We start from the raw sequence: 15,320 nt of genomic DNA, 5'->3' as shown, positions 1-15,320 counted from the left end.
CCAGTTTTTGGTGTTTGACCTTCATAAACAGATGAAATAATGAGGTCCAGGAAAGGAGGGGGAGCCACCAGGATCAGACTCACTCCAGGACATGCACCCAATCCCTGCCGGTCCCGGTCACCCTTCCTGAGACCTCACCGGTCTCACTGTCCGAGTCCTCCGGCCATGACGGTGTGGTACCTGTCAAGGTGGGTCAGGTTTTTACGCCCACACATTTCAACAAGGTGACTACAAGAACGGTTTACTTCCTGTCTAATAAATCATCGACCCATTTTAATAAGTTACTAATCCACTGCTAAAATATCTGAGACGCTGCACTGCAGCAGGCTTTCAACACACTTACAGTCGTCCTCACAGACACCTCTGACCCAAACCAAGACCAAGGTTCAGGGACATAAGTGGGGATTCGTGCTTCTGCATTAAATCTACAGATACGTCATAACCACCAACCCGTCTGAGAGCCTCCATCCTGACCTCCTCTGAGCCTCCCTACAAATGCATGTCGCACCGACGCAGCCTTCAACAACTGACTCACTGTTCAGCATCATTGGTTCCCAGAGGTGGGAAGTAACGAAGTACAAATACTTCGTTACTGTACTTAAGTAGATTTTTCAGGTATCTGTACTTTACTTAAGTATTTATTTTTCTGACTACTTTTTACTTTTACTCCCTACATTTTAACACAAGTATCTGTACTTTCTACTTCTTACATTTTCAAACAGACTCGTTACTTTTTAACACGTCAGAAGAAGTTTGCATTTCCGGTCAGTGCGCCTTCAAACATCAAATGATCTGAGCCTAAACGGAGGAATAATAACACATAAGAGACAATCGTACTGCGTATCCTCCATCATCGGGGCTTATCTCGTACAAAGGGATTAAATACACAAACCCATATAATTAATGTCTCATTTATAGCGCTATAATCAGGGGTCACAGCGGGCCGGACCGAGTCCGTAAGTTGCGCTGCGGCACATAAACAGCTTAGCTAGCGCTACTGAAGAGGAGCGAGCATGAAGGGAGTAACGTGTGGCAGGTAAATGCAACGTTTCTAAATGCTCAACAAATATCAGCAAACACACAAAGTGTGTGCAGTTTGTTACACAGCTAGCTAAAAGAAGAGCTGCTGTATTTCAGGGAGAGCAAAGAGAGAGAAGTTCACTCAGAGATGGAGAAAGAGGAAGGAGAGGAAGAAGAGAGGTTAGATTTAAAGGTAAGGACTGGAAAATAAACTGAAGTATGCTGACTTTGTGTAATTCAAAGATTCTATGAAAATACTGCAGTTTAGTGTGTGATAAACAGGTTAGCTTGTTGTACTGTATTTACAGTAAAGCTCTGTGTTGGACTGGAGCACAGTGTTTGTGTTCATGGTCAGAGTTACAGGTTACATCAGTGCAGCAGAGATGAGTTTGAATCAAAGCTGCTGATGCTGAGATTCATTCACTGAATCCAACATTTCTACAGCCTGTATGCTGTCAGTGTAGGGGATGGAGATCAGCTCAGAGAGCTGTGAAATACTGGGTTACATCTTTGTGAGTTCAGTTCATCCACACAGAGCAGTAAACCTCAGAGCAGCAGCAGCAGGTCAGCTGATCACAGCCTGCACACCAACATCATTTATTGCAGCTACAATAGAAAGCTGTGGTTCTTCTCCCCATGCAGAGCCACTACAGCTGATCTTAGGGTTCCTCCACCTTCTGAATCCCACTGTAACCCCTGAGTATCCTCATGTTGGTGTTTAGGTGGAGGCACAGTCACCCTCTACTATGGAGGACACAGAGAACAGAGCTGTGTTTAAATTCCCTTCAGTTTGTGTCCTACATAACAGATTCAAGCTGAGAGCATTCATTAGGATTAAAATTTAGATTGGAATAATGTTTGCATTCTCATGTAATATTATTTTATATTATTACAATAATATATAACGAGGTTCGGTTAGTTTTACACAAAAATAGCAGGTAGGAAACGTCCTCCAAAGAACTACTTTACTTTCTTACTTTGAGTACATTTCAGAGCCTGTACTTTTTTACTTTACTTAAGTACAGAAGTTGAACCAGTACTTCGACTTTTACTAAAGTATTTTTTAACATAAGTACTTGTACTTCTACTTAAGTACAGAATGTCAGTACTTTTGCCACCTCTGTTGGTTCCTCCTTCCGTTCCTCCTTCTTCTCCAGCCAGGTTTCCAAACCAAAGACAATGAGTCAACTTGAAGAGAGAAACTCCATCAACTAGTGTTTCAGCAGCGCAGGCACACCTGGCACAGGTATAAAGGATATGTTCCAGGGGCTACATAGAGTATAAATCATGCATAACTAGGTGTAGGTACTGATTGGAAAGGTCCAAAGAGTTCTTCCTGTTTTCCAGCAGGTGGTGGAGACTAAAAATCATTGAGATCTTTGATTTTCTGTCTGCTTCAGCCTCTTCATCTTCTGTGTGGCCGCCAGCTGATGGCTGAGCTGAGAGCAAAGATTTTAATGCTTCACTCTGACGAGTCCAAATCCCGTTTCATAGGTAACCAGTGAAGCTGGAACATTGTTGATTTTCTGGCTTTGTTTCACCAGTGGGGTGTAAATATCACATTTATGTCCTCGATATGTTTCCCGACCAATCACAGTTCAGCTCCTGTCATTTTAAGTACAAACTCAGGCTGTAAAATAAGACTTTAAAGACTAATGTATAAGAACGACGATGGTCCTGAGCTCCAGTTTAACCACATCCATCCTTTTAGACTGAAGAGCCTAAAAGCCTGAAAGCATTTCTGGAGTTCATCAGGTATCCTCCGCACTGAGAGCAGAAACAGGAAGAAACTGCAGTTTCCTGTCTCATGGTGTTTTGGTATCTTAAAATGGAAAACGACACTGATGAGAACAAAACTCAGAATTAAGCTGTTGAAGAAATGCTGAGTTTTCCTGATGAGAGCTGTGTGAAACAGAACAAATCAAAGGTTCTGGATTTATGATCGTCTGCAGGCTCCCGACCTTCGATGTTTTCCACCCTGAGTGGTTTGAAGCGTGTTTAGTTGCTATTTGCCAAGAAGCCAGAGTCAACAGAGCCTGATGAGGACTCTGAGATGGTTTCCTGAGTGTTGGTGCAGCTGGAAGCTGCTGACAGCTGCCTCTTTCACACAGTGCTGTGGAAACGCTGAGCAGGAGCCTTCAGAGCGCCCGACAGCTGGCGTGGATACAAACACCCTGATGGAGCTAACGGTGTGTGCGACGCACCAAACCGGCGGTAAATATCCACACGACAGCAGCAGCTTGTTAATGACACACTCGCTGTCCGAGCGGACGGCACGTTTCGACTCAAACCGCAGAGTTCCCGGGAGGCTGGAAGCTGCTGATGAACGGATGGGTCGGACCTGCCGGAGCACAACTCTTCCCTCCAAACTGTTCTCATAAGAACAGCTTAATTAGCGCCTGCAGGCTTTACACACAGCGGACATCAGCCAACAGGCTGAAAGGAAAACATCCACTTCTGTTCAGATAATCGATCTCAAACTGAATGATTTTCTGTGGAGCATCTGTGAAGCTCCAGATGTTTACTGACTGATTTATTCAATCAATCACTACTATCTAATTAGCTCATGTCTCATCAAACCATTCTCATACATGTGGAAATGAACAGACTGGAGACCTGAATGACCCCAGCCCAGCAGCCTGACCTTCAGGCAGTGATGAGCAGTCGGCCTCCGTGCGTACCTGTTCAGGTGCAGCAGGATCACCTCATAAAAACTGAAGACTGATGTTTGTGTGTCCTCATCAGGAGCTCTGTGTGGATGTGTGTAGCCTCAGGTTTGTATCTGGTAATTATGAGAAAGTAATTATGTTACTTAGTTACTTTCTGGAGAAAGTAACTAACATACTGCATTACTTTGAAGAAAAGTATCGAGTACTCTGTAATATTTCATATTCTCTGTCCCAACATTGATGCTACAACATCAATACTGCAGCTAAGGAGTACTAAAAGCACCCTCACAGTTTTGTTAGCATGTACTGGTAAACAGGGAGCGTGCAGGACTGAATATATCTGCTGGCCCTTTAAGCTTAACTGGGAAAACTTCCTTTTTCAAGCTTTGTGAATCATATCTTAGAACTGTTTATTTCAGCCTTGACCGACAGAAGCAGGCTATCCTTTAAGTATTGTTTTCCCAGTGAAGTGGATCAGGGTGGGGTGTGTTATGTGTTCCTCTTCCTCTCCGAACCTCAAAGAAAAGCCTCAGTGCTCCACACATATTGTTCAGGGATGTGAGCTCAGCTCCACGCCCATTCCTCTTTCCTCCCTGGAAAACCTCCTTCGATCTGGACAGCCACAGCAGCCCCTCCTCCTCCTCCTCCACCACCACCTCTCCACCGGTGACATGTGACCGGGTGCGCCTGCTTGTCGGTCAGTGTGGGTGCAGCAGAGCACGCCTGCACTTAGAGAGCAGAGATAAAGTGACAGCGGCAGGCTTCATGTTTAATATCTGAATGAAGTCCAGCTCAGTCTGGAATATTATGAGGCTGGACTGAGTGACCCTTCACCTCCATCAGGGGCAGGTTCAGCCTCTTTACACTGAATCAAGTCTCTAATGTGAATTTTGGTCTTACAGTTTTTCTCTCGTTTTATTTGAGTAGGTGAAAAATCAACATGGAGATGCAGATATGATCATAATCATCACCTGGACAGGAAGCCAGTTTCAGAGGTACGAGAAGTCGCTGATTAGGAATAACGAGGTGAACGAAAGCCTGATGCTCACCTGCGCCCAGGTGAACACTGCAGAACACATCTTATGTAATCTTCAGCTAATCCATTTTTATATCATACAGACGTGAACAGGAGTCAGTGGATGCTGTAACTTTGTAACTGACTGCACTGAACGCCACAGACGACTACAGACATGAGCTACCAGAACACAATATTCTGATGACGTCTTTAGCTTATATCACACTCATGAACACACACACATGCTGACACAGTAGATATTTATTATTAACCTGAAATGCAAAGCTCAGTAAACAGTCCAAGCTTCAGTTCCAGCCCTGCTGATGAGCCGTAAACACTCAGCCAACGTTTCACCAAAGAACAGCTCAGAGTTAGCATGACTGAAGGTGAGAGAGCAGCGCCTCCTCTCCATCCTGTTTGCAGAGGCCTGAAAGCCTCGCTGGGAAAGAGCAGCGAGTCTGCTGGCTGAGCACGCTGCTTTTCACCGGAGTCAGATTCCAGCCTCAGAGAGAGGAGATCCAAGGTGCTGCCGTGGGCTTCACATACCAACGCCGTGACATCACCGCCTCTATTCTCCCCTCTGCATTCAGACGCGCTCCGGTGCTCGGACAATAGCTGGCACAGATACAGCATGGGGGTGGGGGTGGGGGTGGGGTGGGGGGTGGAGAAACAGAAAACTGAGTAAAACTCGGAGCTCGGAGTTCACAGCTGTGAGCGGGGCGTCACGCTGCGCTGCCGGCCTCAAACCGCGCTCTTCTCTGAGGCTTTCATCACTCTGAAAGTGTCGGAGCGAGCAGATCTGGACAGACGAGCACAGGCCAGCGTTTCTGAGGAAACATAAAGCCCCGTTTTAGCATCTTACCACAACTCTGACCTAAATTAGAGTGCAGTGAATTCCTCTCATGCTCAGCGGTGACAAAGGTTCCTCAAACAAAGTCAGAGGCAGCTCAGTCGCCCTAACAGCAGAAAATGAGAGCTGTGCTCAAAGAGTCCACAGTTTGAACTCTGAGGAAGAACCAGGAAGTGATCAGGTGGGGGCTGCTCTTTGCAGGACGCATTCCTCAGGGCGAGCCTTTGTACCGGCGTGAATCCCACATTTGTAGCTTCTGTGTTTGCGGCTCCTCTGAGGTGGAATTCGCTCTACTTCATATTTCTGCTCTTGGACTCTATCAGAGAAGCTTTGCATGATTCACACCTCAAAAATAATCCTGCTTTACATTATACTGTCTGTAAAAAGATATTCCAGCTCCTCCCCTTTCTTCTGATTGGCTGCCCCTTGTAAACAGAGGGTTTAAAGAGCATGTGGGTGGGGCTTCTCTGCTGAGCTGACTATATAAGAGTACAATAGTATTAATAGTGCAAGAGGAGCTGACGGGGGCGGAGCTAAAACAGCCAGGCTATTTTTGTTTGTTTTTGATCACTGAAAACTGACCTTCAGGAATGAAGACGTGTGGAAACAATGACTCACACACCCACACTCACTTCCTGATGTGTCTGTGTGGGTGCTCAGTCATCCAGGTTATGGTAAATGGAGAGCCCTCAGAGTGGGAGGAGCCAAAACAGCATTTGTTTAAAGAGAGGATGAGCTGAGGGGCTGCACCGAGGCCAAGGAGCAGATACGGGAGGATTATTTTGAGCTGTGAATCATGCAAAGCTGCTCTGCCAGAGTCCAAGAAGAAGAAGAAAGAAGAAAGAGCTTTATTTGTCACATACATATACATGCAGTGAAATTCATTCTCTGCATTTAACCCATCACACACATGGAGTATGTAGTACACACAGCACAGCATGGAGCAGGGGGCAGCCAAAGGGCGCCCGGGGAGCAACCTGGGGGGGGTGGGCTTGCTCAGGGACCCACAGTGATGCCAGCCCGAGGATTTGAACCAGGGTCCTCTCAGTGATGAACCCTCTTCTTCTCCCCTAGGCCACCACTCCAGATAGATGCAGAGAGATGCAGCTGTGCATGAGCAGAACGGGTAACTGAATGGTCCTTTTTATTGACAGGAGCCATAGATGCAAGAATAAAAGAAACTAAATGGAATAAAAACTCGTTTAAAATTGCAAAATAAGCCACTGACCCTCATGAAGACGTGCCCCTCTGAGTGGCCTCGTTTTCTCTCCAGTTTAGCTTTAATTCTAAGATTTGTGCTGTGTTTGTCTTGCTGACACACAGACTGTTCAGTTCCAGCTCCTACAAACTGAACACGTGTGGAGGGGGTTAATCCTTATCGACAGCAGCCAAATCCATTTTACACCAATCCAAGAGTCACAGTCCAAAGACTAAATCTGGCATTCTGGGTAAACTTTAAGGCTCACGTGAGCATGTGGGGTAGGTGGCTGCTCAGAACAAGCACACCAAAGGTCTCTTTTTAATATGGAATGACCCTTTTTGCACCTCAGGGCCACCGTACTTCTCCCTCAAAGGCTGCAGAAATGCAGCGACCTCAGAGAGCCTCCACGACGCGTGTCCACCGCGCTGAGGCCGAGAGGACGTGAAACACTCGAAAACGTGTGTGCAGCGTTATTTCCAGCACAGAGTCACGTCTGTGCCTCGTCACCTCGACGTCCTTCAGTCATGTGACCTCTGAGCTGCACAGATATAAAGAAACTCACAAAAGAGAAAACCAGCGGGGCTGAGAGCGCGGCGCGCAGCATCCGTTACATAACACAGCAAATAAAGAGAAGCTCCAGCAGCCATTATCCCGCCGCACAGGACGCAGCCTCAAACTAAATTCATTATGGTCTCGTTTTCATTTCAGAGCCTCTATAAAAAGCGAAGACAGAACCATTACAGCTTCCTGCCCCGCTGCTGCCAGCGTGCTCACAGGCAGGTTATTATGGGAGACACCAGTCTCATTACTGTGGAGAAGGTGTTTATGCGAGAAGCACAGAGCCAGCAGCAGCTCAGCAGCAGCTCAGCAGCAGCTCAGCAGCAGTTCAGCGGACGTCCCAGAGGCAGAGCCAACCCAAAATGGATTTAAAACCTCTGTGTGGGTTAATTAGTCCAGAACAGAACCACAGAGACTTGGAGGCGATCAGTCCCAGGAGACCAAACACTCTCAGAGGGAAGAGTCCAGCGTTCGGGCCTCGGAGTTAAAGTGTCTCATCAACAGTTTAATGTAGGAAACGAGGAGGAGCTTCACTGACTAACAGATGCAGTTTGGGCTGAAAACTGAATATTTGTGGCCGGCCGTGCTACAGAGGATCCCCAAAACAACCACAAGGCAACAAAGAAAGCACAGCTTTGCTCTTCTTCAGCCAGACGAACAGTACATAATCACACTCACTCATACAGCTCAGATATCCACAATCCTGTCATTTAAAACGGCCAGCTGCAGTTTATTAATGAGATATGATCATGTCCTTATGTTTCAGAAAGGACCACATGTATCTACTCATCATCAACAGCTCACAAATGCTGTGGTGTACCACAAGGCTCGATATCAGGTCCTGCTATACTTTATATTCACATGCTTCCATTCAGCCAAATGATTCAACATCACAGCGTCTATTTTCATCACTACACAGACACACCCACAAACAATAACACAAACAAACAAACAATAACACAAACAAACAAACAATAACACAAACAAACAAACAATAACACAGGCTGCAAATGTGACTCCATCACAAATCAGTGACCCGGTGTGTTGTTCAGGGCCGTCATGATGTGGATAGAAAATATGCAGAAAAAAAAACAGTGCTGTTAATCAAATGAATATTTAATCAGAAAGTATCTTCGTGTTCACATTCATGTTCTTCATGTTCAAACTGCTCCAGGTTATAACTGTGGATAACTGTGAGTTACAGGTTCGAGTCCGTCTCAATGCAGTTTTAAAGTTGTGCTAATTTTGAAATTTACTTTGCTCAAAATTAACCTTTTAATAAGAGTGAGACACAGAGTGAGTCCAAATATTTAAATATAATCGTTACATTCAAACATCACACACATGCATTTCATTCACAGTCACTGCAGTCAAACATGACCCACAGCAATGTGGAACAGGCTTCTAGTGCTCAGCTCCTGCTTCTGGACAGCATTCACCTGTGAACCTTCTTTATTTAGTGACCACGTCACCAGGTGACCTCCAAGTTCAGGACTGTCGTGCAGCAGGTACACGTTACCTGAGACTGTGTTTGGTGTGCAGACTGCAGGGAGAGGCCCACAGCTGTGTGGATTCTCAAAGGTCCATCAGCTCATTGTGTTTGCCACAAAAACTGCTGGTCAGGCTGATGATTCAGAGAAAAAGAGATCCTCAAACGCTGGGAAATGTCCCGGTGTGGCCGACAGGCAGGTGTACCCACCCCGGAGAACCGTGAGTGTAAGAGCCTGGCTGCTGTTTGAGGCTGTCTCAGTGATGCAGACGATGTTAAATAATCACAGAAACCACAAACCGAGCCTGCTGAGGCTTTCAGTCCGAGTCCCACTTCACAGATAAATATAAAGACAAATAAAATCTCAGTAAAGCCTCTCCCTGTTTCTTCTCCCTCTTCTTCCCATTAGGACTCAAACCCCTGACAGCCGGGGGTCCTGAGGGGCCCCTCAGCCCCAGCACACAGGAGCTTTGTTCCCCTTTTCAGAGGTACGATGGGCCTGTTTTTCAGGCAAACAACAGCAGCTCAAACACAGATGAAAAATTTCACGCACTGTCTGAAAGCTTTTAACACTTCCCCTCAAATCGCTCCGGAGGAGAGTGAAAAATTCCCCCTCGTTAACCCCTCACTTTGGAGGAAACAAACATCTTCGAGCGCCTGGCCGAGCAAACAGTCTCCTGCATGTGCCGACCTTCAGCTCGGAGGAGGGAAACCCGGATCAGTGCGAGGGTGCCGAGCTCTGAATTATCCACAGTTTCATATGAGGCACGACTCATTCAGAGCAGCGAGCAAAGGATCATCAGGATGAGGTGTGAGAGCTGCGTCTGTGTCTGCAAAGCTTTGGTGAAAACCCGGTCCTATCTGAAGCCTCCTGCAGGACGAAGCTGCAGGCTCGACAGTAAAAAGTCGTTACAGAGAGGAAACGAACAAAGAAGACACAGAAGCTTTCAGCATTACAGAGAAATCAAAACATAGACAAGCAGCAGAAGAAGATGGATGGAGAAAAGAACGTGTAGCTTTGATGCAATCAGGTCAATTTAGCTCCGGCCCTGTGATCCCACACAGATTTAAAGGCGGTGGACCACCCAAGAATAATTGATGACTCAATTTAGATTTTCAATTTTTAATTTTGATGAGCATGATAAGCCCGCTCTTATTTTGAAGGTTCAGTTATTGCTCTTCCTGCAGACTGGATCTCACTCTGTGATTGGACAAACTGACTCCTCCATCTTGGATTGCAGGCTTAATCTTTGCTCTGCTGGTGCCAGCGCTGGATTGGAGGTGGCTGGTTGGAGAATTATGGAAGTTTTCCCAAAATTTCCCAAAGATTTCCATTCAGAGGTCAGAGTGCCTGAGATCTGTCTGTTATTTGTGAGATTAGGAGAACCATCAAGTTTTTCTGTTTCACAGCTGAGAGCCATGACAGACTCCCTCCAACCTTTCCTCCTTCCCTAGCCTTTTCCTTCCTCCCTCCCTTCCTTCTTGCCTATTATGACAAACAATGACCCCTCTTCATTCCCAGCTCGTACACTGAGTCATAATCTGGTCTGCATGGTGCAGTCTGAACTCAGCTTCAGTGCCATCTCCAGCTGATTTTTCTGCTACTTGCACCAAAGAGAGCAGGAATAAAATGAAGAGGAAAACTGTCTATATGAAGGTGATATTTTTGGTTTCAATCTGTGAGAAGTGGAAGTTTTTTCACTCCAAAGGTTCACAGCTTTCGTCCTCCCTCAGTCGACTCCTGCCTCGAGCTCCTCGACACATCAGCGCAGACGGGAGTTAGAAAAGTTGATCAAATGCTTTTAAAAAGCTCTGAAACTGTTCACAGAGACCAGGACAGAAGCATGAAAGCAGAGCGAGAAGCTCTGAGACTTCAGAGACGGCATCGGGAGCAGGAGAGAGAAAACGGTCCAGAACAGGACGGGAGTCCTGCCAGCAGCGTTCAACGTGATTGGCTGAGCCGAGTTTGAACCCAAACTCATGAATTAAACATAAAAGAGCCACAGCGAGAGACACAGAGTGGGTGTTAGTGGAGCCCCCCCACTCTCCGTCTCAGCAGTTGTGTTTTGGCCTTTCTCAGAGAGACGTGACAGCTTCACGAGGCTCCGATAACACCTCCTGTGGGACACCTCGGTCCACGACAGGGATGCTGCGGGCCGAGGAGGCCTTCACGCGTTTGTCTAAAATCCTGTCAGAGTCAGGAGGAAGTGCCTAAAGAAGTAAAGATTTCATCAGGCAACAAAAAATTTATTCTGTTTCTTATTTAAGATCAGATCACGTCCTCGCCTCTGTGGGGGGAACTCAGGCGCTGGAGCAGCTCAGCAGGAAGGAACTGTGGAAAAGATAAAAACACTAATGCAAAATAAAGTCTGTGGAGTATATGTGCAGGAAGGATATTCATTCTAGAAAAAGGTTGCTGGTGAAAAATAATAATCTGCTGCACAACAAAAAAAGATCTTTTCCTGAGACTCTGCACTGAGAGCGCCGGGCCCTAATCTGGGCTTCTTTTGGCACTTAGAGCATCAGCTGTGGGCCAAATATTCTGTGGGTCCTGCGGCTGAGCCGAGGCAGCCAGACTCACCCTGAGCCAGAGTCCGAGCCAAACATTCACAGCGATGCTGCTGCATCCACGCAAACGGAGGATTTCCAATAACGTCGAGATCCATTTCCTGCTGCCTGTGAGGCTGTGGAGGACACCCCCGCCCGATACGCCCGAAGTTGTCCAGAGTTCAGTCTCGTATGCTCTCCGGCTCAATAACTTCACATTATTACAAAGACGCATTAAGATCCCACAGGGACCGCGACCCGTCTCGTTTTTTATTTATGTGACAAAAAACACCTGAAGTGAAGTCAACAGGTTTCTGCTGTAAAACATGAAACTTTCCTTTTTCCTTCGCTCACTCAGAGCAGACAGCACGACGCTGCTGCACAGCTGCAGCTTTATGTCTGCACATCATTTGCTGGATAATCAGTAAGAAAGGAGGCTCACTCTCAGCACAGCCTCAAAGTTCGTCACACTGAGCGGAGCCACCGTCCAGAAAACAGCTTTACTTTCCTTATTTGTTTCTTTTCACTTGAATTACAATTAAAAGAAATTAAAAACTGTTTTCCTGTTATGTTTCCATCACTCTGAGAAAACAGAAACATCAAACTAATGTCAGACCTGTAAACCGAGTTTATAGGATTAGTTTAGGTTTAATCTCAGCCAACAGAGCAGAGACAGCGTGCTGACTGTAAACATCAGGGCTTTGAGAACCAGATTCTTCAGCATCAGATAAACAGAGCTGCCCCCCCCCTCACCAACCGGTGCTATAATTCCTCTTAATCCTGGCCGCCCACCATCTGGGAGCTCCTTGTGATTTGGGTGATAACAGTCGGGCGATATCAGAGCACCAGATGTCAGGAGGACGAGTCTGGGTCACTCAGAAATCAGCTGCACATCCCAGAATATGAAAAACAGCCAACTGAATATCTGACACCCCCCCCCGCAACAATAGTTTAAGGAGTGGCGGTGGAACATGGGCGGTGATGGATTGGGCGTGCTGAGGTGGAGAGCAATTGGTGGGAGTCATGTGACAGACTGCAGGGAGTCCCTGAGGGAGCTGGGGGGGGGGTCGGCTGGCCCATCATTCACAGATCTCTGCCCCCCCTCCCACCGTCAGACACACACTGTTTACATTATTATCTCCTGCTGTCTCCATGAAGGGCCGAGCCTGAGAGGACAGAAAAACACCCAAAAGATCGAGCAGAGTGTCCATGACAGCAAATATTTAAGATTTCAGCATTCACTTCAATTTTACTGACAGTACCCTCAAGGTGCTTTGTATTGTGGGTAAAGACCCTACAATAATACAGAGAAAACCCAACAGTCCAAACGACCCCCTATGAGCAGCACTTGGTGACAGTGGGAAGGAAAAAAACTCCCTTTTAACAGGAAGAAACCTCCATCAGAACCAGGCTCAGGGAGGGGGGGTCATCTGCTGAGGGAGGAGAGACAGGACAAAAGACACACTGTGGAAGAGAGACAGAGGTCCTATGAGGTCTTTGAGATAAGATGGGGCCTGATTATTCAAGACCTTGTATGTGAGGAGAAGAATTTTAAATTCTATTCTAGATTTAACAGGGAGCCAATGAAGAGAAGCCAATATGGGAGAAATCTGCTCTCTCTTTCTAGTCCCTGTCAGTACTCTAGCTGCAGCATTTTGGATCAGCTGAAGGCTTTTCAGGGAGCTTTTAGGACAGCCTGATAATAATGAATTACAATAGTCCAGCCTAGAAGTAATAAATGCATGAATGAGCTTTTCATGACTCCAAGATTTCTCACAGTGTTACTGGAGGCCAAAGTAATGCCATCCAGAGTAAGTATCTGGTTAGACACCATGTTTCTAAGATTTGTGGGGCCGAGTACAAGAACTTCAGTTTGATCTGAATTTAGAAGCAGGAAATTAGAGGTCATCCAGTCCTTAATGTCTTTAAGACATTCCTGCAGTTTAATTAATGTATGGGCATCATCTGGCTTCATTGATAGATAAAGCTGAGTATCATCTGCATAACAATGAAAATTGATGCAGTGCTTTCTTCCTGTAAAAAAGGAGTTCTTCTCCTCCACCATCACTGAGTGCTGCTCACAGGGATCATCTGCTTGTTGGGGTTTTCTCTCTAAAATTAAAGGCTCTTTATCTTACAATATACCACACTCTTATTTTGAAAGGAATTAGAGGGAAACGTAAATGTACAGCATTTCTCAAATGCTTAGAAAACACATTTAAAGTCAAAAATAGAAAATCTGTCTCCGTATTTCGTCAAGTCTTCCTCTGAGACCATTTGTGTCGATTTAAAGAAGATTTCAAAAAAGATAACAGAGAAGCAGCAAATTTAGCAAAAAGCTGAAGGACGGCTCGACATCGGATCAGCTGACTGTCATCTGTGTGATGCCTCCTCGGTTATTTATGTCACTGAGTGTATACAGCACCTCTTACTGATGGATTTAAGGAGGCGTGCGTGGGCTTCCTCAAACTACAGGGCTCGTGTTTTTGTAGGTTGTTTAATTTTCCTTCCAGAAATCTGGAGCCGGCTCATCTCGGTGCTTCAGCGCCCACACGTGCACTCCCACGGCTCTGTGAAAGGTTAATACAGACTGACGGACGATTGGATGTCTGACCTCTGCAGATCTGGAGGTTTCAGATTGATTTGCAGCTTCTCGTGTAAAAGACTCTGAATTTTCTTTCCAACAGTCCAAATCAGCTGAATGCTTTCTCACATATTAAAGCGTCGATATGGAAAAAACTTTTTAATCTGGCTTCAGTGCGACATTCCCTGGATATGACACCATGAACCTCGAGCATCGTTCTCAGGCGCTCTCTGAAGTGTGATGTGTGCACAGATCCATGTTTCCTGTTAGAGTGTAATGCAAACATGTGTAAGATGTTTTGGGAGGAAAATAATGTGTCAAATAAACAAAAGCTTCAGCTCTCCATGTTTATCTCAGTTCGGCTCCTTTCCAGCCTGTGGTTGGTTCCTTCCTGCAGCACCGTCAGCAGTCGGACTGCTGAGGAGTTTCTGATGAAAGGAAGTCGTCTCCAAACATCAAACCCGCGGCGGTTTCACGGCCGGCCTCGACTCGTATCTGGGTCAGTCCTCAGACACTGTCAGAAACAGCTCACACCTTCAGATCCAACAAAACCCGACGTTTTAAATATTCATGGAGGCAAAAAGCAGACACAGAACTGCTTCCTCCTCCTCTGAGCCGAGAGCTGCTGTTAGACGAAGGCTTCATTCAAAAACCAGAGAGCTTCAATCAGTGTGACAGCGACAGGAGAAACTCAGCAAAGAGCCCCCACAGGGTACCAGCTGAAGCCTGATCACCCCCCCCCCCCCCCCACACACACACACACACACACTACAGAACAGAAATCATTCCATCCTGTTTCATTCATGTTTTACAGAATTCCAGCTTTTTGGAATTGGGGTTGCAGAAACAGGGAAACCCAGCAGGACTCCTGAGCAGGTGTTTGTGTGTGAAACAGCAGCATCAGGTGCACTTACTGTTCCTGTTGCTCTTCAGTTTAGACAGCAGCTTCTGAGTGGACAGCAGGTCTCCGCTCTTCACCGCCTGCAGCAGGTCCTGCTCCTTCCCCATGCTCCCTCCTCCTCCTCATCAAAATCCAACCAGCTTTACAGAAAATCCCGCCGCCTCCTCAGAGCCTCATGCTGAGCGCTGGAGATGTGGACCTGCCTCAGGTGAGACCTCCACTTCCTCTGTCTGATGCTCAGCTGACAGCCAGGGAGCAGAGTTCAAATGAACAGTGGGATTTCCTCTGAGCATGAAGAGATACAAGAAAAGTCTCGTCTGCAGCTTAATTTCCCGCTCCTTCACTCGGTATTTTGGGGAGTTGGTATTTCCAGGGTCAGCGGGGAGTGGACGCCTGAGAGGGGAAAAATGAGAAAAACAGATCAGTTGATGCATCAGAGGCGTCGCACAGGAAGAAAATCTGACAGCTGCACGATGGATCGAAACA

General features: G+C 46.4%; 1 protein-coding gene across 1 annotated transcript in view; it reads right to left on the bottom strand.

Moving 5' to 3' along the window:
- Window positions 1–15,320, bottom strand: part of LOC115785040 (CASK interacting protein 2) — a 62,206-nt gene that overhangs the window by 43,868 nt on the left and 3,018 nt on the right. The window contains exon 2 of the mRNA XM_030736479.1: window positions 14,848–15,227. Within this exon, the coding sequence (XP_030592339.1) occupies window positions 14,848–14,941 (94 nt within the window). The 5' untranslated portion in view covers window positions 14,942–15,227. The remainder of the gene's footprint in view (window positions 1–14,847; window positions 15,228–15,320) is intronic.

Source organism: Archocentrus centrarchus, chromosome 8 (assembly GCF_007364275.1).
Source record: "Archocentrus centrarchus isolate MPI-CPG fArcCen1 chromosome 8, fArcCen1, whole genome shotgun sequence".
NCBI classification, from domain to species: Eukaryota; Metazoa; Chordata; class Actinopteri; order Cichliformes; family Cichlidae; genus Archocentrus; species Archocentrus centrarchus.
The sequence above is the reverse complement of the archived record's forward strand: the minus strand, read 5'-3'. Positions and strand labels throughout refer to the sequence as shown.